The 27,707-nt window shown below is 45.7% G+C and overlaps 2 protein-coding genes across 5 annotated transcripts in view; one reads left to right on the forward strand and one right to left on the reverse strand.

Moving 5' to 3' along the window:
• The window catches only part of LOC139547830 (ankyrin repeat domain-containing protein 13B-like), a 38,806-nt gene extending 34,773 nt beyond the window's left edge, over positions 1-4,033 (reverse strand). The window contains exon 1 of the mRNA XM_071356946.1: positions 3,536-4,033. Coding sequence (XP_071213047.1) covers positions 3,536-3,643 — 108 coding nt within the window. The 5' untranslated portion in view covers positions 3,644-4,033. The remainder of the gene's footprint in view (positions 1-3,535) is intronic.
• A 295-nt stretch (positions 4,034-4,328) lies between these two features.
• Positions 4,329-27,377, forward strand: LOC139547831 (ARF GTPase-activating protein GIT1-like). 4 transcript variants are annotated; one of them, XM_071356947.1, is made up of 21 exons: positions 4,329-5,034; positions 7,666-7,799; positions 8,664-8,776; positions 9,151-9,256; positions 9,504-9,590; positions 9,799-9,929; positions 10,242-10,336; positions 10,757-10,799; positions 11,567-11,593; positions 12,308-12,356; positions 12,886-12,958; positions 13,779-13,876; positions 14,936-15,047; positions 15,445-15,572; positions 16,719-16,871; positions 17,780-18,082; positions 23,362-23,442; positions 23,749-23,825; positions 24,073-24,249; positions 24,374-24,437; positions 24,673-27,377. In XM_071356947.1, exons 1-21 carry the CDS (start codon positions 4,983-4,985, stop codon positions 24,886-24,888), a joined length of 2,319 nt encoding a protein of 772 aa, XP_071213048.1. In that variant the 5' UTR covers positions 4,329-4,982; the 3' UTR covers positions 24,889-27,377. The 4 variants fall into 4 exon arrangements, with proteins under 4 accessions (XP_071213048.1, XP_071213049.1, XP_071213051.1 ...); XM_071356948.1 differs by having other exon boundaries at positions 24,076-24,249; XM_071356951.1 differs by lacking the exon at positions 4,329-5,034 and adding an exon at positions 7,233-7,570.
• Positions 27,378-27,707: the final 330 nt, after the last annotated feature.

Genomic DNA, 27,707 nt, shown 5'->3' on the forward strand with positions numbered 1-27,707 from the left:
GTGTGTGTGTGTGTGTGTGTGTGTGTGTGTGTGTGTGTGTGTGTGTGTGTGTGTGTGTGTGTGTGTGTGTGTGTGTGTGTGTACATACAAATATACTGTAAGTGTGTCCCTACATTTGTAATGAATACTCAGGGAGAAAAAGGTGTAGATTCACGCGCAGAGCGCAGCAGGTGTTAATTTCGCAGAAGGCAGGAATCGTGGTCACAGGCAGGCAATGGTCATACACAAGTAGGCAAACAGGTAGGTGAATCCAAACTAGGACTGAAGGCTATAACTGGTTCTCACAAACGAGCTAGGAAAAGGCTTAGTAGAGTCAAAACAAACAATAGCTCACAAAGGCACAAACAGAATGAACTGAACTAAATAAGGAGCTGATGAGACCAGGTGAGTAACTAACACAGGTGAAATCAATGAACAAAAATGAAAGACAGGACTACGTCCAAGAACACAACGAAACAGAACACAAGATTGACTAACAAAATAAATACAGAACCTTACAACATTATTGTTTGCAAACCATTTATGTGGCAGGCCAGACAGTAATGAAATCAGATATGGTCCTCGAAGTATCATTCATTTCCTCTTTTCCATTTCAGGCCCACAATGCAACACAATATTAACAGGGACATCTTTTCAATCTTTAAGGAATACTGTTGTCTGTTTCTGTCCTCTCTCTCGGTTAAAAGCTTTCCACAATTTAACTAAATCTAGTCCCATCACATCCTTATCCCTAGTGACACTGCACTGCTGCAATTAGTGTAGAGTTTCACTGCTCTGTAGAGGTAAGAAGAGGGGACGGTTAGGGGAAAACTAAGATACGATGGGTGCGTGAGTGAGAAACAGACGGAGGGGAGGATGGATGGTCAGTATACCGGGTCAGGGAAATTTACTGTAGATTGCAGGCAGGGATAGACAGATGGTATAGCAGAGACAAAAGAGGAAGGAAGACAATGTAATTTATGAGGCCGGTCTCCACCCAGATTGATATCATCAGACTTTAAGACTGCTGAGTTAACATGATCGCCCAGCTGAGCCTGTGAGCATCGTACACATTAGAGTGAGGAAAGTGGGCAAGGGAGGGGAGCGGTGGGGTGGGGGAGAGCTGGCGGTGGTGGTGTCCCCTCCTCGCCTCTCTTTGGAGAGTTCCATTTCAATCATATCTGGGATGCATTTTTAGTGGTTGGATCAGGATATAGTGATATGTTGCTGCACAGTGCTGTTATTCCTTCCTCCCTTTCACTCCTCCCTCCCTTCCCCCCTTCACTATCCCACTTGCATCCTCATGTTACTTTATAACCTCTGACTATCCCTCTTTGTCTCTACCTTGTTGTCAGCTCTCTCTCTTCACAGAATCCCTCTGCTTTGTTTTATGACACTGCTTAAAGAAAGCTGCAAATTGAGCTCCCCCTCTTCACTCTCCTCCCTGCTCAATTTATATGTTTTACTTTTGCTCTTTTAAGTGCTTCTTCTTCTCCTTCCCGGCTTCATTTTTCACTGCGCTGTCGTTACATTGATACTCAATACCAATAACATTTTCTGTCTCTCCTGGTGCAGCACTTCTCTGTTCTTTCATCAGAGAGGCGCAAGCCTTACTTACCCTGTATGCACTTGCTCCCTACACCTTGTGCACTTCTTGTGTCCTGCACTCCTTTAGATACCATTGATCCTTGACACATATGCAACCACCGTCAGCCATATCCAATCCACACGTGCACACTTGACCGTCCATACAGCCAGCAAGTCAGTCTGAGTTCCAGACAGTTGGCCAGCCAGTGTAACTCTTCCCCTGATGGAGCCATAAACACACCTCTATAAGCCTGCAGGCTTTGCCAAGAGAGGCCAGGATTTATCTGTCAGCACCCTGTAAATTACATCAACTGGGGGTGCTTTATATAGTCATAATCCATGGGGCTCAGGCTTGAATCATCACCAGCATCACAGTGCTCTGCACAGCATTGCATCCGAGCCAAGAGGTGCTAGGTCTGAGCATTTACCATACGTTTTAACAGTGTGCACTGTCAAATCAAGTTATTTAGAATGGAATTGAATTTGGATTTGTACATAAATATGAGAGTGCATGACATTTGAGTCAGGTTCAGAGATGTGAGTGAGAGTAAACTAGTCTTACAAATGTCCTATAAATGTTTATATTTGTAAATAAGGTGTCAGTCACAGTGACCGGACATATGAAGGGCATGCAAATATTCTCCTTTAAACAGTTTCTTTGGCTCACATTCAGAGTGGGAAAACAACCACAGCCCTTATGTTGATGTGACAGTGTTACAGCAGGGATGCCAAGCCTGTACTGCACATCAACCTGGTGCATAATAAGCAGCAGAACAGTGAACTGGCATTTCAGTCTACTGTCATTTAAAACCTGCACTCTCACCATTGCTTACCATTTCTTGTCAATATAAAATTCCTAGCATGATAGGCTTTGTATTATAAACGCATGTGATTAGTCGGGCTGGAAATAATAAGGCTCTGAAATAATGCAGATCCTCATGAGAAATCTGAATTCAAATCTGTGCATAGTGTGCAGGTTACGAGGTATTCAGTTCCGTCTTATTTATCCCACTGAATTGTCTGTGTGGCTGGGAAACTGCATGAAACTCTTATGTAATGTGTTAGATATTCCATATTCTTGCAGAGGTCGTTCATTTAAGATAGTATTTTTCAGATGTCTGTCTGTCATGCCTTGTGTCCATCAGTCTGTCCTGTAGTACCCATTTCCATTGTATGCATGCATCATGTTCTACATATTTCTGGGTTCAAATAAATGGACGGACTGGCTAAAATGTTCCGACAGTACATCCCAGAAAGAATACATGAACACCTATGCAATTTCATTCTGTAGGTATGGACATATCATAGAAATAGTAAACATGGCATAACCACACATCCTCTTCTGACAGCCGAGGCAAGACTGGTATTATTTCCATCACTGTGCATGTGCATCAATTCGCCCACATTATCTGCATTGTCTCCCACGGTTTCCTCCTCTTCATTTAGGTGGTGGGAAGGTACAGTATTGGACACAACACGAAACAGTATTACTAGCAGCTTTCCACACGCACAGCCACAGCTTGCTAAATGTAACAAATAGCAAGGAAATGGTAATGGAATCTTGGAGTAGGCTAGAGGAGATGATTTAAAGAATAATAACGTTACAATGTTGCAAGTTCATGATGTGCTCGCCAAATACAATGACCTTGTTGTAAGAAATTGTAGCAAAGCCTCGACACATTTTCAGATTCCCACTGAACGACAATGTTGGAAACACATTTCAAACGAGGTTTACGCTATTTCATGGCATGGGATAATTTCTCGAGGTAAAGTCATGGCAGGTAGCCACCTATTGAAACATATGTAACTTCCACCACCTCCTACCGTTCAATTCAATCAACGAGCTCACGGTTCGCGAACTGTGGTCACACTAGATGGTACACCTAACCTAAACCTATCCAAATGTTATTGGCACGACCCACGCTTTTTTATCAGATAGACGAGGACTTGTCGCCCGAAGACTCCTCACCTGCTCGTTCATGGATAGCGCTTTCTCCAGCTTCCGATGTTTGTTGTGCCACACCATATAGTGAATAGGATAACGACTCTTTTCCGGAGTTTTCTTAGCAGAAATCATCTTCGGTTCATAGTTCGCCTTCTCCTCTGTTTATTTTGTTCCGTATAAGCCTATCACTTAATACTTCGCTATTGACTGACTATGCTCATATTATCGCTCTGTCGTGACATGTCACTTTACAAGACATACCTTCCGCCTTATAATATGATAGTATGAATAAAACGTGTAAATGATTTCCCTTGCAGTCAGTTGGTTATGATAAAGAATAGTCAATAAACAGCCCTAGATCTAAGAATCGCTAAGAGATCCCTTACTTGTATTTAATCTAGCCTACCTCTGTTCTCCATGCCCTGCCCGTCTCATACCTTTATCTTCCTCCTTGAATAAACTAGCGAGGCAGTCGCCCATCTATTCTCCGCTCACTCCCATCACAGAGAATGCACTGTTGTGAGACCGTGATGACAGCCCGCAATAAAATGTAAGCAGCCAATCAAATAGAAGGGATGCTGATGAGCGTGATGTATAAGATACACGCCCGTAGAGTGGCTACATACGCCACCTACCAGCCATTAGGAGTTAGTAATTCACTTCATATTAATAAACTAAACAATCAGCCTATACCATAATCACATCCAAATAGCCTACACCTTTGATGCTGTCTATTGGCTAGGCTATAGCACTGCAATGTTTTTGCAACATGAAGCTCTCTGAACATGTATTTAGGCTATTTGTGAGCCTGCTTTTATCCCCGTTTTAGTACAAATTAGTCAACTTCTAAAACATCAGAACTGCCAGCCACCACTATTTCGCTTCGACAGCCTCGCCTGTGATATAGGCTAGCCTTAACCACTATAAAGCTTTACAAAACATCAAATAAATCATATCCAGAGAACTATCTAAATATATGAACATTTAGAATAAGATAGGTGTACCCCAACGTGCATGGATATTGATGAGATTCCAAGCTTTGACGAATACGATAAAGGTTAATTAACTATTATTTTAGAGGTACCTCTATTCCCATGGCATTGGTGAGAGAGTGGCGATCAGAGCAAGGGGGAGAGAGCGAGTCGAGTGGAAGGATCGCAGTTAGCCTACTTAGGTCTCGATATTTGCAATGCTGTGTGCGCTATTGTTTTACACCCCTCTAGATATGAGCTAGCCAGTAATAATCATCCCACTGACGAGGCCTGCGACTCACTGCATCAGAAGTTTAGGACTGAAACCGCGTAGGAAGAAAAGGAAAAGGGGTAGCTTCGGGCCGGGAGAGCCGAAGACCACATCGCCGGCTTCCGGGGATTCAGGGCAGCATCGAGAAACAGCGGACGGCGGTCTTCGGAAGGGCGAGCATCAATATATAATTTGGATAAACAACCACTACTGTAGTGGAACCCTAAACATGTCAAGAAAGGTCCACAGAACCGAAGTATGTGCCGACTGCAGTGCACCAGGTACAATACAAACGGAAACAATGTGTTTTAATCTTTGAGATGGACTAGCTGGCTACATTTAAGTGGGACGGTGGAGGCCTGTGCCCGCTGTCAATAGTACAATAAAACGGCGCAGGTTCCCAGGCAGTTAGTTAGTCAGGCCTTTAAACGGAGTAACATTTGCATTTTCAGTACGTGTTGATAAATTAAGTGACTAGAGGGTTACTTTGGTTTAGTTGCTTTGGTTTATTGGATGAATTTTAGTGTGGCAGATTTGTTTCGCCTGCTTGACTAGCTCGCTACCCAGCGCAACTAACGTTAGCCATGCAAGCAACGTCAGACGTTTGTTTGTATTTCTCTTAATCGCTAGCGAACGTTAGTTGTGTTAGCTACCAGCTAGACGTGGCGGTTAACTACTTACCTAGCTTGCTAACAAATGAGAAAGGGTGTCTGTCTTGTCTAACTTGAATAGCTTGCTATCACAGCTTTTTGTCAGTAAAGTTGGCTCTGTAGCTAGAACTGAGCTGGCCACACGGGCTAACTGGCTAGGTAGCTATTTCAATTTGAAGACGCCAGGCTAATTAGCTAGCTCGTTTGGCTTGTCTTCCTCTATAATACTTTTTTATAAATGTGACCAATTCCAAGTTGTAACGTGTAGATAGCTAGCCAGTTTGCTAACGTTAAGAGTCAAGAAGATTAGCTGAACGTTGTTACTGAGATAGATAGCTAGTTAAATAATCATAAAAATTGTAGTTTAAGCTAGTTGGCTAGCTAGCAGCCTGAAACTACCCAATGCCAATGGGTTAGCAAACAGTGCGGCGTTGATAGTAGCACTAGTAGAGGATGTGAATAGTGACTGAGTGAGTGCCTGTATTCTGGACCCCTGCACTGTTTAGACGGCTCCATATGTAGGCAAAAAAACAAACACTTTTAGCTAAATCCTCCTGCTCATAAAATCCTAAATTGTCTTGCAAATCATGAAGGCTACATTCTCCAACTCTGTTTTTCTGCAACATTATTGTGCCCCCACAACTCTGATGGGATGCCAACCTTGGCATCCTGGCCGGCATAGCCTTGGCCTTGCACATTTAGCCCCACCTGCCTCAATGTTTTGGAGAGGAGGAGAGTTTGGGATGGGGGTTGGTTGGGGTGGGTTGCATGGCAGCTGCCCCCTCCCTCACAGCTGCTCTCTCTTCAGGAATGTGATTCTGCTCTGTGAGCCTCTTCTGCACCATCCCAGCTGATTTATGACACTCCTGACCATCACTCCTCTGCAGTTACCTGCGTTAGCCTGGCCTGCCTTTCTTACTTGCAGTCTACCGTCAGCTTTCTTGCTGCCCCAGCGAGCTGCTCACACTAGTGTGTGACTCCTTGCAACACTACACAGTGGAATTGCTACGGAACTCCTAAACAACCTCCATATTGTGGAAGAAGTCATATAGCCACTATAGGCTATTTGTTACTGCCAGTATGCTCATAAGGCCTTTTTGTTTTTCTGTCATATGATTAGAGTTTTATGGATTGTGATGGGCACCACAGCATGTGGTAGAATGCTAGACTGAACAGGGGGCTACAGCCTTCAGTCGTGTTGACTGTAGATATAGTGGTAAAAGAGACTAGAGTGGCCCCATATGCGCTGTGTGTGTGTGAGTGCATGCGTATGAAATCACATTAGGCGCTGCACACACTAAGTGGAAATGGAGAGGAAGAGCAATGGGGCTGTTCTGTGAAGCTTGGATTATGTCAAGATTTAACTTTTAGTGTCAATGAATGGAATCTATACCGATGAAGAGCCCTGTGTCTCTTCACATTTGGTTTAGCCCTCTGCTTTGTCCTGCTCTGCCATGGGTACAAACCCAACAATGAATTGCTGCTTTTCATAGATTATAATATTTGAAAACAGTAGGCATGCTTTGTTGAGTATTGCCAATAGCTATTTGTTTCAAAATTGTCCCTCAAGAACAGATCTCTCTCTGCATGTATTTGCTCTGCCCCAGCCCAATCTCTTAGGCTCTTAGGCCTACCAATTGAGCGAGAAAAAAGAATGTGCCATCTAGTTCCTCGGACAGAATGGGTTGTTTGAACCTCTTACACAGTTAGCTTAGCTTAATTGTAGCAGGATCCTGAGGGTGTAGGCTAACCTTGCCCCAGACAGACTTATTGACTAGACTTTGTGGCCCATGGTTCTCTTTGTGCCCATTGAACTCTGGACTTGTCTAGTATGATGATCTCATTACCACCTAAAGGCACAATTGGGTGGTACTGGATTTTTAAAGGTCAGACTTGTATTTAGGCTATACAGTATGACGCTAATAATAATGGCTTTTTGTTGCGTTTTGTTGATTTTTATGGTCCCGAAAACTCCTTTTTAAGTGTCATTGTAAACTCCACGTCAGGCAAACTGTCAGCCTATTTGTCACTCTCACAGTAGGCTATTTGATTATTTTAAATGTATGCAGTAAACAATAATGTCAAATATTAGCCCTAACTTTATTACCAGTAAAACAAAGCTATAGGCCTAATGATGAACCTGAGATGGCCACGTAGCCAGTCAGAGGTGGGTCTTTGCTAAATAGCCTAAGTTGTACACACCCCACCCCTCTCCGTCCTCTCTCTCACTTTATATCTTTCTCTCTTTCTCTGTGTTTTCAGATCCGGGCTGGACCAGCATCAACAGGGGCGTTCTGATCTGTGACGAGTGCTGCTCTGTGCACCGCAGCCTGGGACGCCACATCTCCATCGTCAAGCACCTGCGGCACAGCGGCTGGCCCCCTGCACTGCTGCAGGTACCTGGGAAGGGACAAGATAGGGGTCTGGGCTGGAGGGGTACTGGGCACTGGGGATCATTACTGATGGGTGTACACGTAGCCTAGTAACTCAGTATTTGGCAAGTGGCTAAATGACAAGGAAACCAATTCAACCAATGTATTAGGCCTATACCTGTTTATTACAGATTTATAACATGTATATCCATAAACTAATGATTAACACTTAATAAACTACATGGGAATTGCCAGGGACCTCACGATATTACGATATTTAGATTCTATATGTATTGTGATTCGATAATTTGATTTTATTGAGAATTGATGTTCCAAACATATTGCTCACTATATGTCTGCTGCAGAGAGACGAGTGAGTATGGAAATAAAAGCGCTGAAAACATGTTGGCCCATTATTTAAAAAGAAGATGGCGATCAAGCTATAGGATGAAAAATACTGGCGTTTTGGCGCAGGCACAGCCGACCTAAAGCTACCTAGAAAAACGATTAAATACATTTATTGTCCAAAATAATATTGCGATATGTAACCCCCTTTTTTTCTCCCCGAACACTAATATAAAGTAAGAGTGTTACCTAGCTGCTGGACAGATAAGATTTGAGAATACTTTTGTTAGGAACTGGCTTTTAAAAAATTGTAGACAGGGTGGAAATGAGTGGGGAGGTAGATGCAGAGAGTGGTGCAGGGGTTGGGATTCGCACCCATGCTTGGTGGTGTATAGGTGCTGCTGGCGGTGGCGTTACCCACTAGACCAGCCTCAGGCACAGGAAGAGGCTTTGATTAGCTCTAAGAGGATGTTCCAAGCACACATTAGATAATTTCATGTAAGCGCTGTGTTGTCGTGTGTCTCACCAGTGTGTGTGTTTTAGATGGTGCAGACCCTGGCCAGTAATGGGGCTAACTCGATTTGGGAGCACTCCCTGCTTGACCCAGCGCAGGTGCAGAGCGGCCGCAGGAAACCTAACCCACAGGACAAAGTCCAGTAAGTTTATTTTGTTTCACAACATATTTCACAAAACGTCAGATGGGAACCAATTTTCATTTACAATGATGACCTGGGTGGGAACATTCCTGCTTACCTATAGTCTCTGTTTGTGGAACTCTCCCCCACCAAGAGATTTACTTTCACTTGGTCAATTGTTATAGTCTGATCAGGCTAATAAGCTTATGTGTTAGATGCAGCTCAGCCTTGGGTCATTAGCTAGTATCAGACTGTTATGGGATCAGAGAGGATTTTCCCCTCGGTGTCTCCTGCTGCAATGATTCATACAAAGAGCTGATGTCTTACCCAGCTTGTCCCTACTCTCTGTCTCTGTGTGTGTGTGTGTGTCCCCGCTCGCGCATGTGTGCGAACAGCCCCACCAAGTCCGAGTTCATCCGCGCCAAGTACCAGATGCTATCCTTCGTCCACAAGCTGCCGTGCCGCGATGACGACGGTGTTACCACCAAGGACCTCAGTAAGGTGAGGCCCCGCCCCCTCAGGTCAGGGGTCAGAGGGTGACGTCCTTCACAGGCTGGGCAATGCCTGGTGGGCCGGGCTGCCTCCACTGAGGCTCTACACACACAGAGCCTGCCTTTCTTCTTCTCTCCCCTGTAGGCAGGAAGCACCTTAATGACACCACAGAAATAACTATTGGAAGCTTCTGTGTGGACCTATTAAACACCACTAATGAGGGGATTCACAGGGTCTCTCTCTCTTTCTGTCTCAGCAACTGCACTCCAGTGTGAGGACGGGGAGTCTGGAGACATGTCTACGGCTGCTGTCCCTGGGAGCACAGGCCAACTTCTTCCACCCGGTGAGACCCATACCACCCCCTGTTATTGCAAGTTACCCACTTTCTCACCACTCACCCTCCCACCCCCTGTTACTGCAAATTACCCATTTTCTCACCACTCACAACCTCAACTGTAGAGTATCAGTCCAATCGGTCTGTGCTGTGTCCATGCTCCCTTAAATCCCTATTTGAAGTAATGAGATGTGTGTTTGTGTGGTTGTCCTCTCAGGAGAAGGGCACCACTCCACTCCACGTGGCAGCCAAGGCAGGCCAGGTTCTGCAGGCAGAGCTGCTGGTCGTGTACGGAGCCGACCCCGGAGCCCTGGACATCAACGGACGCACACCCATGGACTACGCCAGGTAGGCTACACCAGGGGTCTATTCATTAGTGTACACTGTAGCAAAAACGTTTTGCAACGGAAAACAAGGGTTTCTTATTAGACAAGTTCAGGTAGTCCCTTTCTGTTTTGGCCATGTTTGCTTTTGTTACTTGTGAATACACCCCTGGCTCACTCTTTTTGAACATAGCACACACACAGTTTTGTGTGTGACTCTATCAAGGTAGTCTGTGTTTTTTTTGTTGCTGCTGTATTGTCAGTAAGCTTTTTTCATATGTACAGTTATAGGCTCTGATTGTTCTACTGTGTGTGTGTGTGTGTGTGTGTGTGGCAGGCAAGCGGGCCAGGTGGAGCTGGCAGAGCGGCTGGTGGAGTGTCAGTACGAGCTCACAGACAGGCTGGCCTTCTACCTGTGTGGCCGACGCCCTGGTAGGTGACCTTTTACCCCTGCCAAGGATCTTACAGAGGGCTCAGAGTTGAAGCGATAATCAGCAATCAAGTCGTTGAGATCTCGCTGGGTGGGTGTATCCTTCAAACAGTTAGTATGACGGCAGTTTTGTTGTTAGCCAATGTCAAAGCTTGCTAACAAGAGCTGCCCTCCCTACATTTGAATAACATTGGGCCATTTTTCACTTATGGTCACTAGCTCTCTCGTCGCCGACCGCTAAGTCCCTGTGTGTCTCTTTGTGTCTCCTCCTTCCATTGAACATGACTGGTTAGTGGTTCCTAGGTCGCTGATTATCGCTCCAAGTATGGACCCACTGTTAGCCCTAACTAGTAAGGCATCTTTCACCCAATGACTGTTTTACACAATACAATTGTTTCACTCTATTGTACTCTGTCCTGTAGATCACAAGAATGGGCATTATATCATTCCTCAGATGGCTGACAGGTAAGTGTCAACGGGTCATGTGTTCAGGGTTAACAGGATGGGTGGGAGGAGTATATTTATAAATCTGCACGGTGGTTGATATTTATCATACATGGGGGTGGTTTTTCAGACACAGATTTAAGGCTAATCCTGGACTAAAGTATTTTCAATTGAGATACTCTACGGGGCATTATTGTCTTTGACGTGACATGATATTCTGGCAATGCCTTTGATTTTCTGTAATACTCTACGGGGCATTATTGTCTTTGACGTGACATGATATTCTGGCAATGCCTTTGATTTTCTGGAATCGACAATGAAGTGTTAGGAATACCTTGTAATATTCTGGCACAAGTGAAGTGGCTAGATGTATTGCAGTGTTTTAACCAGTAGGTTGTGCCCTGCCGTTAGTCAGTCTGTACTGCTAGATAGGAGAGGAAGGCCCCTGTTAGACTAATGAAACTGACTGCATGTCTGTCTGCTGAGCTACAAGACTTCTACAACACTGTTCTTACTGTTCAATACTCTGTACCTGTACCGTACTCTTGTGAGCAGTGGAGAACTAGTGGGCGGTATTCACAAAGTGTCTGAGTAGCTGATCTAGGATCAGTATTACCTTAGATAATAATTCATACGATTATATAGACCGAGGGGGACCTGATCCTAGCTCAACACTCCTACTCTGAGGCGCTTTGTGAATATGGGCCTTCTCTTTTGCTTTCTGCCCGTCTCTTGTCTCGCTCACTCGTTTTCTGTTCTCTCCATCTGCGCTGCGCTTGTGGAGGCAGAGCTCGCCCTAAGTGTCCGACACAGAGGTATCTCTCGCTTTTCTCTTTCTCCCTCAACACCCCCCCCCCCTCTTCCCTCTTTTATCCCATGGGCTCGTCATCTTCTTGCTGGTGTCAGGGAAGGAGGGAGGAATTGCTGTACTATTCTGTCTACCTTTTTATATAGTAGTATTACCTTTTTATGATGTCTTCATTCAATAAACAGTGATGAGAGACCTTTGCTTTTAAATAGGAGGCTGGTATTTTATCCCATTATCAGGTTGGCTACTGTATCTCGACCACCAGTACTCATTGTATATAATACAAGTACTTAGGCCTATCGTTTTGCATGTTGTCAAACCAAAATGGAAGGAGGTATAGGTAACTGCCAAAATAAAGGAAACACCAACATAAAGTGTCTTAATAGGGCATTGTTTTCATGCTCATCTAACCATTGTGACCACTCATGCCCTGTGGATGGGGGCGTTGTCATCCCATGGGGGCATAGCCATGGTAGCCAAAATAATGGCCTGCCCTGCATTTTCATACCTGACCCTAAGCATGATGGGATGTTAATTGGTTAATTAACCCAGGAACCACACCTGTATGGAAGCACCTGCTTATTATTATACTTCTCTCATTTACTCAAGTGTTTCCATTATTTTGGCCATGGCCACCTCACCTGTCTCTCCTCACCCTTCTCTCTCTGTTCGTGTCTGTGGTTGTTTCATTGTGGCATTGTGTCTGTTTGTGTCTGCGTAGCCTGGACCTCTCAGAACTGGCCAAGGCAGCTAAGAAGAAGCTGCAAGCGGTGAGTAGTGCTGGGTGGTCAAAGGGTTAGAGTTAAGGCTGTATCTATCTGGTAAACTTCCTGGGTTGTGTACATTAGGACAGAAGGGAACACATTTTGAAATGTTTGGAAATGGAAAACAAGTCCAGGTGTCCCTCCCATTTTCAGTCTGTTTTCTTCCATTTGGTGCCTAATGAACACGACCCAGAGCACAAGCTAATCTGATAATAAACTGAAGCAGTGATACATGTCTGTATCAGTGACTCTAATTGTCTATGACAGAGGAGTATGACTTTCTCCATTGTCTGTGTATGGTATAATCGATTCTCCTTTGGCCCAGGCAGCAAAAGGGGCGAGCTCTTTAGTGTAGTGCTACTGTTTCTGTTGACAGTATTGCTGTTCATGATTGTCCTGCAGTTTGCTTTATTATTCTAAGCGTGTGTTGTGTATATTCTTCCCTCGCTGGTGTTTGTTCTTTTGGTGTGCATTGCTTATGTTTGTCTTGGTCTTGTGTACACTGTCTGCATCACTGTGTGTGTGTGTGTGACAGCTGAACAATCGATTGTTTGAGGAGCTTGCCATGGATGTGTATGACGAAGTGGACCGCAGGGAGAACGATGCAGGTGAGACTCCTCCTCTCCTGTGTAACCCATCCACTGCTTCTCCATCTCTCTCTAGACCTCTCCATCCTGCGCCCCTTTCTGTCTTTGCCTTTTTGAGTCATGCAATCTGTTTGGGCCACTCTGGGTCCACGTCCCGTTCCCTATATAGTGTGCTACATTTCACCAAGCCCTGGTAAAAAGTAGTGCCCTATAAAGGGAATAGGGTGCCATGTGGGACGTAGACCTAGTGTTGGCTATTCCCCGGGAGAAGGAGTCACTGTTTAGAAAGGAAACATAAAAAAACAGGCATCAATAAAGTCTGTTAAAGGGCACTGGGTGAGGTCTATAATTAGAGGGGGAGACAGAGTGGGAAAGGAGGAGGGAGAGAGAAAGACGGGGAGAGAGAGAGAGGGAGGCAATTTAGAGAGAAGGAGAGAGCGAGTTGGTGAGGAAGTGCCTCAGGAATTCTGGATTCACTCTCTTTCGCTCTCCTCCCTCGCTCTCTCTCAGAAGGAGGAGCAGTCACAGACTGCATTGTCTGACATACTCTCCGCAGGTAAGCAGGATGGGGTAGAGGCAGAGAGCTGGACACACACAAGCGCACACACACACAGCTCAAGGTATACCAGGACATTTTTAGGAGGAGAGAATGTGTAAGTCTGTAACTGTTCTGTGGTCTGTTCCAGTGGAGCTGTGCACCGTGTTTATGTGTGGGCGGCAGGCAGGGTGTGTTGCTGTGTGTGTTCCAACTTCCAGCTGAAATTACTTTGTTTCTCTCTCACTCACTCATCGATGGATAATGTATCTCTCTTTCTTTCTCTCCTTCCTCCCCGTTTCCCAGTGTGGCTGACGACTCAGAACCACAGTACTCTGGTGACGGAGCGCAGTGCGGTGCCCTTCCTGCCTGTCAACCCCGAATACTCAGCCACACGCAACCAGGTAACCACTACTACTATCTCTCTCACACACACACACACACACACACACACACACACACACACACACACACACACACACACACACACACACACACACACACACACAACAACAAATGAATAAACATTTGACTGCCAGCAAATGCTTGAATATCTTAGTTCCTATGCGTATTTCTCCTTCTCCAACTGCTGTATAAGCTTAGTGATACCAGCAGGCTGAAGGCGATGTTAATCACAGTGACACAGGCAGGCAGTAGAAGGGACTATCGGGAAATCCTCCTAGAACACGACAGATTTTAAAACGGGAACAAAAGGGGAGAACAGAAGGGCAGACGAAGAAAGAGAACGTCTGGGCTGAAATGGAGAGAGCGAGGGATGAAATTCTATTAATAGTTTTGTGGCTGCACTGGGATGTCTGAGCTTCTGCACTGGCCAGTGGGATATAGAGACAGCGAGCGAGAGAGATTTTCCAGCTGTGGAGGAGGGTGAGGGGAAATTAAAGGGGTTGTGTGTGACTGTGTCCTCATTCAGTTGGCTAGCTTGTTAGTGTAAACATAGGCCTTAACACGTCAGTACCCTCACCACAGTGAGATCCCCAGCTAGGATTGGATTGAATAGCGTTGGAGCCAGCTGACTGGTCAGTAGTAGTGTGTTTTGTTTCATGCCAGAGCGACTGAGGGAGAGAACACACACACAGAAGCTGAGGAGAATGGATTGTGATGACGGTGTGCTCACGGTTGGACCGTGTTTAGAATTGAAACCACATGGATACAAAGCCTGCATTTTTTTTTTTTGTCCCTTTATGCAAACACAAGTATGCAAATTGTTAGGTGCAATGTTTAGTGTGTGTGCCTCTCTTACTAAGATCAACTGTAGCCCCTATGACTGTGCTTTTCCACACCACATGACCAGTGACCACAGGACTGCAATACCAGAGACTGGATCCAATTTAGTGTTTGCTTCAATAATACACAAAAAATGTCTGACCTCGTTTTGCTCCTGTAGACATAGGTCTGTGTCGGTGGGTTGTTGAATGTGTCCCATGCCTGTCTTTGTCTTTCAGGGTAGACAGAAGTTGGCCCGTTTTAACGCTCGTGAGTTCGCAACGCTGATCATCGACATCCTGAGTGACGCCAAGAGGAGACAACAAGGGAAAGGCCTTAGCAGCCCTACCGGTGAGAGAGGGGAGAGGAGGACGAGAGGACAGGGAAGGGGAGCAGAGGGGAGAGGAGGACGAGAGGACAGGGAAGGGGAGCAGAGGGGAGAGGAGAGGAGAGGGCAGGGACTGAGCCAGTTCAAACGCGATCTTTATGAATTAAATATGCTCTGGATATGAATGTATTTTAGCACGCACTTCAGTCAATCCATCCATTGCGATGTATGAGTGAAACGGAGAAGCTACTGAGATATATTTTAAATGTCGGGGTTGCCTGGTTGTCATCGCTAGTTGAGCTGTAGTTTTCCAGATATTTCTGTGGCTCAATCTCAGTACGTCTTTCTCCGATTCCTCACATCCTATCTCCTCCTGAGCCAGGGCCTATGTTGTTGCTCTGCTCTGATCCAACCCTGTAGACTCTAGTCTGGACCTGGGGGCCGACGACGACCAGCATGACTACGACAGCGTAGCGTCGGACGAGGACACGGACAGCGAGCTGACCACTCAGAACAACAACAACGCGCAGCGCAACAACCGGGCCAAGGTGAGGAGAGAAGGGCACAGAAGGATGGCAGGGTTGTGTTCATTAGGCATCAAACGGAAGCAAACGGGGATCTACCTGAATTTGTCCAATGGGAAACGTTTTGCACCGGGTTGCACTAATGAATACACCCCTAGGGCTGTGTTCACTAGGCATCAAGCAGCCTGAAACATAGTGAAAGGGGGAGTTACTATTCGGAACTGGCCTAATAAGAAGCGCTTGTTTTCTTTTTCCATTGCAAACCGTTGTGCTATGTTTTTCTCTACAGGCCAACATTAGAGTACCAGAGAACAGCCTAAGTATTCCCCTTAAGGGATAAAATGTGTACTGAGAGACATGGAGGAGGGAAGGGATGGAGCTAAGTGACCAGGAAGTGGTGCTATGGTCCCTGCTTGGAGTTATTAGAGGCACTTCAGACATATCAAGCGTCTCAGAATAGAAGTGCTGATCTAGGATCAGGTCCCCCCCCCCCCTGTCCATGTAATCATATTCATTGTGATCTAAAAGGCAAAACTGATCCTAAATCAGAACAATGTTCTTCTTAGCTTCTTCTAGTGATTGCAGTATTATCCCCAGCAGCCAGCAGTGTCTTGCTCCCCGCCTGTCCCAGCATGCCTTGCGGGAGTGGCAGTGCTGCTACTGCTGCCACATACTTCCACAGTGACATCACAGCTATTCTGGTTCTCCAATCAGAGGAGCATTGTTCCACGAGCAGGGGAGGAGAGGGAGTGCGAGAGGAGAGGAGAGGGGGGTGAAAACCCTGTTAAAGCAGGCACCCACAGTCACAGGACGTGGTGGAAAAGCTGCTGTAAAATGAGAATTTAAAGTCCACTTTGTGACAAAGCTCTGTTCTGGTCTCATACAGACAGAAGCTCTGTGCTTCTCAGATATGGCTGAGCTGTGAATGGACGCGGATGCTGTTCAAAGTCATTTCCAGTTGAAAATAAATGTCTCAAATATGGTTTGTGTTGAATGTGAAAAGGTAGTTATTTTAAGCTGTGCTCAGACTTCTCCATTTACTGCTAAGAGGGATGATGAAATCTAGTGCAGCTTATTGCACAGACAATAACCCACATAAACGACTCCCGAATACTTGTGTGTGTATTTTTAGATTGTTTTAATTATATTTCTGTGTGTGTGTCCCCTCAGAGCATGGACTCGTCGGACCTGTCGGACGGGCCCATCACTCTGCAGGAGTACCTGGAGGTTAAGAAGGCCCTGGCGTCCTCCGAGGCAAAAGTCCAGCAGCTGATGAAGGTCAACAACAACCTGAGTGAAGAGCTGCGCCGGCTGCAGAAAGAGGTAGGGAGACGAGATAAAAATGGAGGGAGGATGGCAGGGAGAGGAGGGAGGGAGTTATGGATAGAGTGATGGAGGGAAGCATGCATAATGGAAAGACGGGTGGAATTTCAATATGTCTAAAAGTTTGTGTTATGCACCAAGATGTGCTTTTCTAATTATAGTGGAAGATGTATATCTTCTGCCTCAGTATATTAGTGTGTTGTCACTATCAGTGTTGATCTACTCTGTTCCCAGAGTTGTCCTTATACTGTAGTAAGCAAATTGTGCAGCTCAAAACAGTATCTGTCAGTGTTGGTGTAAGCACTGCAGTTTGTTCTTCACTGTGTCAAATATCAGGTTTCGTTCCCATCGGTTACGCCATATTTAGTCACTTTGTTTCCGTTCCGTATCTCCATGGTGGTGGTGTTCTGTTCTCATAAATGCCTGAGCTATTGTCCCATGTCTATCATCACTCATGTCTAACACAAGGAGAAATACCAGCCCCTGCACACACACTTGGAAAATGCACAGCAGTTCTCTTCCAGTGTTGATAGTTTGACAGGTAGATACAGGTAAAACGGTGTGGGCTAGAGCAGCCCTGCCGTACACCTCAATAAACAATGCATGTGTACTTCTCTTATTTTCCAAGATACGAAAGATCAACCCCCAGTACTGCCAATATGTATGTTTATTTAGTTAAGAGAACCCAGCATGTAGTTATACTCACTAGATTGACATGCAAGCCAGTTTAAGCCCTTATATCCCCCCATCAGTATAGACTCCCTATAAACTGTTAGTCTTACCTCCATCCATATCTAGTATGTGGTTAGCTAAATGAAGCTCCCTGTACAGTACTTGTGGATGCGTGTCCGTGTGACCTTTGAAACATTCAGGTGACCCTCCTCCCCCGTCCCCACCTCTCCCCGTAGATCTCGCGGATGCAGACGGAGAACAGTGCGTTGCGGGGGGGCCAGGTCGGAGGAGGAGGGGGAGCTGGCGGTTTGGGAGGCGGGGGAGGAGGCAGCCCGGCACATTGGCCAGGGGGGGTGCGAGGCGGGGGAGGTAGGGGAGGGGACCACTCCAGCCTAGCTGTGTCCTCGGCTGTGCCTGCCCACCGGAGGGACAGACAGGCTTTCTCTATGTACGAGCCGGGGGCCGCCACCCCCAAACCCCACTCCCACTCCCCGGGCCTGGACTCCCTGACGGGCCGCCTGCAGCCTCTGCACCCCAGTGTAAGTGTGAGCAACGCGCTACGGCCCCCAGGTGGCCGTGGTCATGGTGATATACACCACCTGCCCTCTCTGTCTCTACTGCTGCCTTCCTCCTCTACTGCTGTCTGGCATGCATACACCGCTCACCAGTGGAGCGCTCTTCCACTTTAACCCCTAACCTTTGACCCCCAGCCTCTACCACTGGCGCTATGCTTTCTGGGCCAGATGCTGCACGCACGTACCCGCCCCAAATACATACACGCATACATACACACACACTGCCTAGCCCCTTTACTGAGCCTTCGGCACTGTAGCAAATCACTCTTCGCCTCCATTCACTTCACATGAGTTTCTCTGAGGCTTCTTTGAGTGTAGAAGGTCATGTTGTTAAGCTAAGCTGGCAGGTAGCTTTCCCGCCATTGATGAGTGAAGATGTCCTGACCTTAGACACCCCCCAATCATAGCTTTCCCATTCCCTACCTCTAGTGTGTGCAGCACAAGCATGAGGTGTTAGTGGTTTGACCTGCCCTGTTAGCCATGCGCACTTCACAATGGATCCTTCAAGGCAATGTCAGTCAGTCACTGACCCACTCGGTCACAGTGGAACTAAGACGGCAGGCAGACCTATACGAATGTCAGCAGTGCTTGCATCACCTGTTGGGTGTGTTGACAAACAGTGGAAATGAAAAGAAAATGGCGGTCAATCTTCTGTGGTCAAAGCCGATAGGACGGCCACCAGCTGCGCACGGCCGCCGTTCTTGTTAGTATGTCGGCGCTCTAAGCTAATGCACTACTTACGCACACACGCACTCACTCAGCCCTGCTTCCAGCCACGCTGACTGGTATGGAACGTGCATAGGAAGCCAGGAGGTAAAGTCAGTCTCTCTGTCTCTCAATCTGTCCTGTCTGTCTTTTATTGTGCTCGTTGTTGCATCCAACCTTTACGTTCCATTGTCCATGCGGGTGATGCAAATTCACAATGCATACAATGCCTTCGGAAAGTATTCAGGCCCCTTGACCTTTTCCACATTTTCTAACATTACAGCCTTATTCTAAAATGGATTAAATGTTTAAAAAATCCTTAGCAATCTGCACACACTACACAATAATGACAAAAGGAAAACAGGTTTTTAGAAATGTTTGCAAATTTATTAAACTTTAACTGATCACATTTACGTAAGTATTCAGACCTTTGCTATGAGACTTGAAATTGAGCTCAGGTGCATCTTGTTTCCATTGATCATCCTTGAGCTGTTTCTACAACTTGATTGTAGTCCACCTGTGGTAAATTCAATTGATTGGACATGATTTGGAAAGGCACACACCAGTCTATATAATGTCCCACAGTTGACAGTGCATGTCAGAGCAAAAACCAAGCCATGAGGTCGAAGGAATTGTCCGTGGAGCTCCGAGACAGGATTGTGTTGAGGCACAGGTCTGGGGAAGGGTACCAAAAAATTGCTGCAGCATTGAAGGTCCCCAAGAACACAGTGGCCTCCATCATTCTTAAATTTAAGAAGTTTGGAACCACCAAGACTCTTCCTAAAGCTGGCCGCCTGGCCAAACTGAGCAATCGGGGGAGAATGGCTTTAGTCAGGGAGGAGACCAAGAACCCAATGGTCACTCGGACAGAGCTCTAGAGTTCCTCTGGGGAGATGGGATAATCTTCCAGAAGGACAACCATCTCTGCAGCACTCCACCAATCAGGCCTTTATGATAGAGTGGCCCGACGGAAGCCACTCCTCAGTAAAAGGCACATGATAGCCCACTTGGAGTTTGCCAAAAGGCACATAAAGACTCTCAGACCATGAGAAACAAGATTCTCTGGTCAGATGAAACCAAGATTTAACTATTTGGCCTTAATGCCAAGCGTCACGTCTGGAGGAAACCTGGTACCATCCCTACGGTGAAGCATGCTGTGGGGGTGTGTTTCAGCGGCAGGGACTGGGAGACTAGTTAGGATGGAGGCAAAGATGAACAGAGTAAAGTACAGAGAGATCCATGATGAAAACCTGCTCCAGAGCGCTCAGGACCTCAGACTGGAGCGAAGGTTCACCTTCCAACCTGTCAACAACCCTAAGCACATAGACAACACAGGAGTGGCTTCGGGACAAGTCTCTGAATGTCCTTGAGTGGCCCAGCCAGAGCCCGGACTTGAACCCGATCGAAACATCTCTGGAGAGACCTGGAAATAGCTGTGCAGTGACGCTCCCCATCCAACCTGACAGTGCTTTAGAGGATCTGCAGAGAAGAATGGGAGAAACTCCCCAAATACAGGTGTGCCAAGTTTGTAGCGTCATACCCAAGAAGACTTGAGTCTGTAATTGCTGCCAAAGGTGCTTCAACAAAGTACTGAGTACAGGGTCTGAATACTTAAGTAAATGTGATATCAGTTTTTTATTTAAAACATTTTTGCAAAAATGTGTAGATTGAGGCAAATATACATATTTTTTGAATCAATTTTAGAATACATAACCAAACAATGTGGAAAAAGTCAAGGGTTCTGAATAATTTCCAAAGGCACTGTATTTCAGTTTGGTTTATCTGTGCATTTTTCCATGTCTCTTTAGTTTGTATTTTGTAGGGCATTAGCAAATGCACAATTTCTTCTTGTGTAGTTTGTAAATCTTTTTTTTTTAATAGACCCTAGAGTTCTATATGCTAGAATATATCTAGATAAGTTGTTTACAATGTTATTCTTCTGTGTACACTACCGTTCAAAACTTTGGGGTCACTTAGAAATGTCCTTGTTTTCCACGAAAACATACATGAAATTAGTTGCAAAATGAATAGGAAATATAGTCAAGATGTTGACAAGGTTATAAATTATTTTTGATTTAAATAATAATTGTGTCCTTCAAACTTTGCTTTCGTCAAAGAATCTCCCATTTGCAGCAATTACAGCCTTGCAGACCTTTGGCATTCTAGTTTCAGCCCGTGCTTCCTGAAGCACCTCCCACAAGTTGGATTGGCTTGATGGGCACTTCTTACGTACCATACGGTCAAGCTGCTCCCACATTAACTCAACAGGGTTGAGATCCGGTGACTGTGCTGGCCACTCCATTATACACAGAATACCAGCTCACTGCTTCTTCCCCAAATAGTTCTTGCATAGTTTGGAGCTGTGCTTTGGGTCATTGCCCTGTTGTAGGAGGAATTTGGCTCCAATTAAGTGCCGTCCACAGGGTATGGCATGGCGTTGCAAAATGGAGTGATGGCCTTCATTCTTCAAGATCCCTTTTACCCTGTACAAATCTCCCACTTCACCACCACCAATGCACCCCCAGATTATCATATTGCCTTCACCATGCTTGGCAGATAGCATCAAGCACTCCTCCAGCATCTTTTCATTTTTTCTGTGTCTTACGAATGTTCTTCCAAACACCTCAAACTTAGATTCGTATGTCCAAAACACTTTTTTACAATCTTCCTCTGTCCAGTGTCTGTGTTCTTTTGCCCATCTTAATCTTTTCTTTTTATTGGCCATTCTGAGATGGCTTTTTCTTTGCAACTCTGCCTAGAAGGCCAGCATCCCGGAGTCACCTCTTCACTGTTGACGTAGAGACTGGTGTTTTGTGGGCACTATTTAATTAAGCTGCCAGTTGAGGACTTGTGAGGCGTCTGTTTCTCAAACTAGACACTCTAATGTACTTGTCCTCTTGCTCAGTTGTGCATCGGGGCCTCCCACTCTTTCTATTCTGGTAAGAGCCAATTTGTGCTGTTCTTTGAAGGGAGTAGTACAGTGTTGTACGAGATCTTCAGTTTCTTGGCAATTTCTCGCATGGAATAGCCTTCATTTCTCAGAACAAGACTAGCCTGACGAGTTTCAGAAGAAAGTTAATTGTTTCTGGCCATTTTGAGCCTATAATCAAACCCACAAATGCTGATGCTCCCGATACTAAACTAGTCTAAAGAAGGTCTGTTTTTTTATTGCTTCTTTAATCAGCACAACAGTTTTCAGCTGTGCTAACAAAATTGCAAAAGGGTTTTCTAATGATCAATTAGCCGCTTAAAATGATAAACTTGGATTAGCTTACATAACGTGCCATTGGAACACAGGAGTGATGGTTGCTGATAATGGGCCTCTGTATGCCTATGTAGATATTCCGTTAAAAATCAGCTGTTTCCAGCTCCAATAGTCATTTACAACATTAACAATGTCTACACTCTATTTCTGATCAATTTGATGTTATTTTAATGGACAAAAAAAATTGCTTTTCTTTTGAACGGTAGTGTATGTCTCGCATTGTTGCTAATAAGACATTTATAAGTACTTATTAAGATGACATGGCGATACTGTATATCATTCATTTAAAAGTAAAAAAATGGATGTACTAATTGCAGATTGCCCCTTTTAAGTTGTACAGTTTGAATCCCTTCATAGATATTGGACCACACAGTGGTAAAACCCAGTGCTCTGTTGAAAACCACAGATGACGATGACTTCATTGTATGGACATTATTTGTGTATCATACAGCATATGCCAGCATACAAATATTCACGTAGATGTTCAGTCTTCATCTAGTTAGGTCTCCACTAGGGAACAGTGAGTCCAAGAGTGGCCTACCGGCCATACTGTCTGGGAAAACTCGCAGCATAGGCCCTTATGTCAGTGAGCCTGTATGTAAAAAGTGTCTATAACCGTGCTGACTGTATGGGCCTGCATAAAGTGTCTCAGAGTAGGAGTGCTGATCTAAGATCAGGGACCCCTCCTATTTAGATCAGCACTTCTACTCTGAGATGTTTTATGAGTACGGGCCCCGGCTACTGGAGGTCCTCTATTGTGAAAGTGGCTAGAGAGGAGACGTGATGTGAGGCAAGCTAATGGAAGTTAACCGGCTCCTCTGTCTTCTGTGTATGACTGACCGTGTGTTTGTGTGTCTGGTAATGTTAATGATCTACTCCTGTGTGTGAGTTTGTCTGGGATAGTGGCTCACTAACTACTTGGCAGGACTTAGCTCAAGACACACATTTTCTTTGAATTCCAGTCAACTTGGGCTGTACTCCATCACTAACTACATTTTCAGTATAAGCCTGTCCTGGAGAAAGTTGCTCTGCAGTTTGGCTGTTAAATTTAAGTTATTTGACAAAAATAATCAAATTTGACCTTGACATATAGGATAGTATCTCCGTGCACAAAGCTGAGCTGACTCTGCTCAAGCATGTATATCACATCCCAGTGTCTGTTCGGAATCTTCCTACAAAAATAAAAGAAAACATTCTGTCAGGCAGTGTTCCTTCTGCGGTTCCTCTGTTGCTTCTCATCCTCCTCTGAGTTCCTGTTCTGTCCCACCTCCAGGTGAGGAAGGGGGGTCCTGGCGGTCCAACACCCTATGGAGGGTCGCACCTCTCTGGCTCCATGGAGATGGGGCGATACATGGTAAGACTGGCTGACTGTCGCCCTCCTTTACAGTTGGTCAACTCATCTGTGACTTCCAGGCTACTTCGCGACCAACCCCAGACCAGCTGACACATTCAGTGGCGTCATATGAATGCTGACAGACAGTTTTTATAGACCAATGTGAGCTGATGCATTGCTGAGGGCTGTATATTGTGGCTTAGTGGAAATGTTTGTGTGAATGGCTTGCTTTTGGTTGGTTAATAAAGGCCTTACCATACACTCACTGATGTTAGAATCACTACGGCTACCTTTTTGACGCTGATAAGGTGTTCTGTTTGTGCATAGGGCCCTAAAGGAGAGAAGCACGGCAGTGGCACTGATAGTGACTATGACAACACTCACATGTATGAGCTGTCGCTAAGGTAAGGCTGGGGGTGGTCGGGGTGGTCGGGATATCTGGAGCAGATTGCTGCCCAGTGACCGGGTCATTCTGGAGTCTCTCCCAACGTGTAGGAGGGGCAGACAGGCCGGGCTCTAGGGTGTACCTAGACATCTAGCAGACTGTTTGTCTTTCTCAAGGACGTATTTACTGTGGTTATTACTTCAGAGAGGCTTATGTGTGAATTGCAGGCTAATGTAGAGATTGTACTGTGTGTGTGTTTCCTAAAGTAGGGGGCGCAGCAGTGAAGAGGAAGGCCGGGGGGATTCGGAGGAGTGGGGTGGGGGTGAAGGGGGTGAGCCGGACCCTACCCTGCCCTGCACCGAAGACGTCATCCTCAAGACGGAGCAGGTGACCAAAAACATCCAGGAGCTTCTGAGGGCCGCACAAGAGTTCAAACACGACAGGTAGGGCCCCGACTACGAGACTCACTCCATCACACAGTCGGGGGAGGCTTACGTCTGTGGTGGTAACAATAGTTTGGCTTTAGTTGTATCCGGTGGTAACGAGAGGTTGTCTTGTGTTCCCCAGTTTTGTTCCATGCTCCGAGAAGATCCACTCTGCTGTCACTGAAATGGCCTCTCTCTTTCCCAAGGTAAGGTTTTGCTCTCTCTTTCTAGATTCGGTATGGTGTGAAGCTGACACCGCCAGTTATCATGACAACAACAAAGAAGTTGCTTCAAACAACTTTTGGTGCATGCGTAATAGAACAGCAGAATATATACTGCACGTTTTTTGGGACCAAATACAGATTCTAGCTTTAAGCAGTAAGTGTTGTCGCCTCTGTGTCTAACTGTGGCCCCTACCCCTCTCTCTCCGTCTCCCGTCAGCGGCCTGCCCTAGACGCTGTGCACTGCTCCCTGCGCCTCCTGGCGTCCAGCGCCTCCCGCCTCCAGGTGGAGTGTCGCAAGGCGGCTCCCTCGGACCCATCAGCGCCCGCCGTCGACTACCAGCTGCTCACCCAGCAGGTCATCCAGTGCGCCTATGACATCGCCAAGGCCGCCAAGCAGCTGGTCACCATCACCACCCGCGAGAAGAAACAGTGACTGGGGTAGAGAGGGGACGGACAGGGGAGTGGCAAGGGGAGCTGCTAGACTGACAGAGGGAGGGGAGAGGGATGGAGGTAGCCTCGATTTCCAAGCTTCCTAGTCAAGTGATGAACGTGACTTGGAAGGTTGGCATTGCAAGGGAGAGCGAAATACCAGCCAACTTGAGAAGCTATATTGGTTGCAGACTGAAAAGAAGATCTCTGAGGATGAAATGAGAGGAATTGAAGGTAGGGAATGAAGAGCGGGGGAAGACCAGGTGGTTATATTATATGACAATAGAACGAAGCTGAGAAATGACTCAGCTCTCACTACTATACCTGAGTGGACTGGGAGAGAGCAGTTCTGCGGAGGAGGGGACTCTGAAGAGGAGTGTGGACCATTGAGACAGTAATCACATGTGGGGGATGGGCACAGCACAACAGCGGCTCAGCTCTCATCATCTCACTATGATCTCACTCCGTTGTTCCTTTAGGGGGGGTAGGCTGGGACCGAGGTAGGCTGGGCCCGGGGTTGGGGCCAGTCAGTGTGGCCTACAAGGGGGCCAGGCCTTGGAAGAGAGACACACTGCTCTACCCCTCTGTCTCTCAGACACTGCCTCCTCTGTAGTTCCAGGCTCTGCTAAGGAGGGCCCTTGCTACTCCCTCAGACCCCCTGGTACACTACAGCATGTCTTGGCATCGTGGACAAACGACTAGGGGATGTTTTATTATTTTCATGTATTTTTTTTTTTCTCCATTTTTTTATGCCAATCCGTTGGCCTGTACCTCTGGGGACAAGAATTACTGACTTAAGGAAAAAAAAACACTTACACTGGAATAATTGTGATTATTATTATTATTATTATGCCCATTTGTTTTGTATTATTATTATTATGGTCATGATTTACATTATCATGTATGTTTGCTTATTTTAACGTCGTCTCATGTATGATGGTTCCTGTTCAGAGGACCAGGGAGAGCTGTGAGAATACTCACTCGCCTTCTGTCTGACTGGGACTGGACACATGCGCGCACACACACACACTAACTTGTGAAATGGTCCTCAAACACTCCTGGAGCAGTCCAATTCCTCCCGGGTGACATTTCAGTCATTTTTTTCTTCTGCCTGTCATGTTCTAATATGTCAGTAGCCATGGGGTTGAACAGATGCCAAAGGGGTGGGGTAGGGAAGGGGTATAATCTGCTATCAGTAGAAAAAGCCTTGGAAGCGGCATGATATATATTACTGCAGCCATTGGCTGCTTCAGTCGCTAGACAAAGCTCATCTCAATGGCACTACAGTGGGATCCATACAAAGTTCGCTCTTCAACATATGCCAACTCGAAGCAGGCTAGCTAGATAGGGAACAAATGTTTTGTGACAACTACAAACTGCACTTGCTGTAGGTTTGTGGGGGCACTGGGGAAAGTGTCCCTGTTTTTATACTGTGCTAAACAAGTTAACGGTCACACTTAGCTAAGTGACACTGACCATAGCACTCCACGTATTTAGTTTGAGTTCTTAGCTTCAAGGACTTCAGTGATCGTCTGTCAGATGGATCTGGGTCGTGTTAATTAGGAACTAAACGGATGGAAATGAACTGAAGCAGGGAGGGACTACTTGGACCCACAGACACATGGCTTGTGTGATCCTGGACACCTGGAAGCTCTTCCATGTCAGCTTGACCCATGTTCACTTATCCACAGGGTCCCGTCGTTTCACTATCCGCCTGACTGTGCTCTCATGTGATCGATAATTGACGAACCTGTAGGGGATGAGATCCTTTATCTTTTCCCAGTCAAATCATGTCCAAAAGATTGTCATATGTAACGTTCCAATCATGATTGCCTTTGCACATCTGCTAGACTGGCTTAATACGTAGTGATGTTGTAGCTGTTTGGGTTCCCTCAGTTGATTATTTATCGCCATCTCTCACACACACACACACTGGGCCAGTATAAAATACTTCCCCATTACAATGTCCTCCTTTTACCTCTCAGACAACCTGTTATAGAATAGAGGCTTATATATTAACATATTTTCATGCTATTTTTTTAAGCTATATGTTCGTATTGTGCTTGGGAGGTCAGATCTATTTACCCATGGTGGGTTCCAGGTCTGAGGGGTAAGTGAATAGGATCTGAAGTCTGCCACTGGTTAGAACTAAACTCATCTCAAGTCTGAGGGGAAAGGGCTGTTGCACAATGCTACGCCTTTCCCCCTTCTTAATGGACACTTTAGTATAGGGTCCCTTTTTAGTGGGAATGTTAGACGCACACATGCATCCCGCATGCCATGCACAGCGAACACACACATGTTGTTCGGACAGTGGCACTGTGCCCCGTACTGTTTTCTGTGTATCATACACCTCTTCACCTGGGAGATCACTGATGGGAGAATATCTTTTAACACAGGCAAAAACTGTAAAAAGTAGAACATTTTAAGAAAGGTCAATCGTAATGGAATCTCATAAGCTGTACATTTCTAATAAACTAAAAAACTAGTGAATTGTCCTAAACGTATGTTTTTTGTTTAGTTCGAGATGCTTGAAACCTACAGTACCAGTCAAAAGTTGACACACCTACTCATTCAAGGGTTTTTATTTTTTACTATTTTCTACATTGTAGAATAATAGTGAAGACATCAAAACCATGAAATAACACATATGGAATCATGTAGTAACCAAAAAGTGTTAAACAAATCAAAATATCTTAGATTCTTCAAAGTAGCCACCCTTTGCCTTGATGACAGCTTTGCACAATCTTGGCATTTTTAATCCGCTTCATGAGGTAGTCACCTGGAATGCATTTCAATTAACAGGTGTGCCTTGTTAAAAGT

This window comes from Salvelinus alpinus, chromosome 21, assembly GCF_045679555.1.
Source record: "Salvelinus alpinus chromosome 21, SLU_Salpinus.1, whole genome shotgun sequence".
In the NCBI taxonomy this organism is placed as follows: domain Eukaryota; kingdom Metazoa; phylum Chordata; class Actinopteri; order Salmoniformes; family Salmonidae; genus Salvelinus; species Salvelinus alpinus.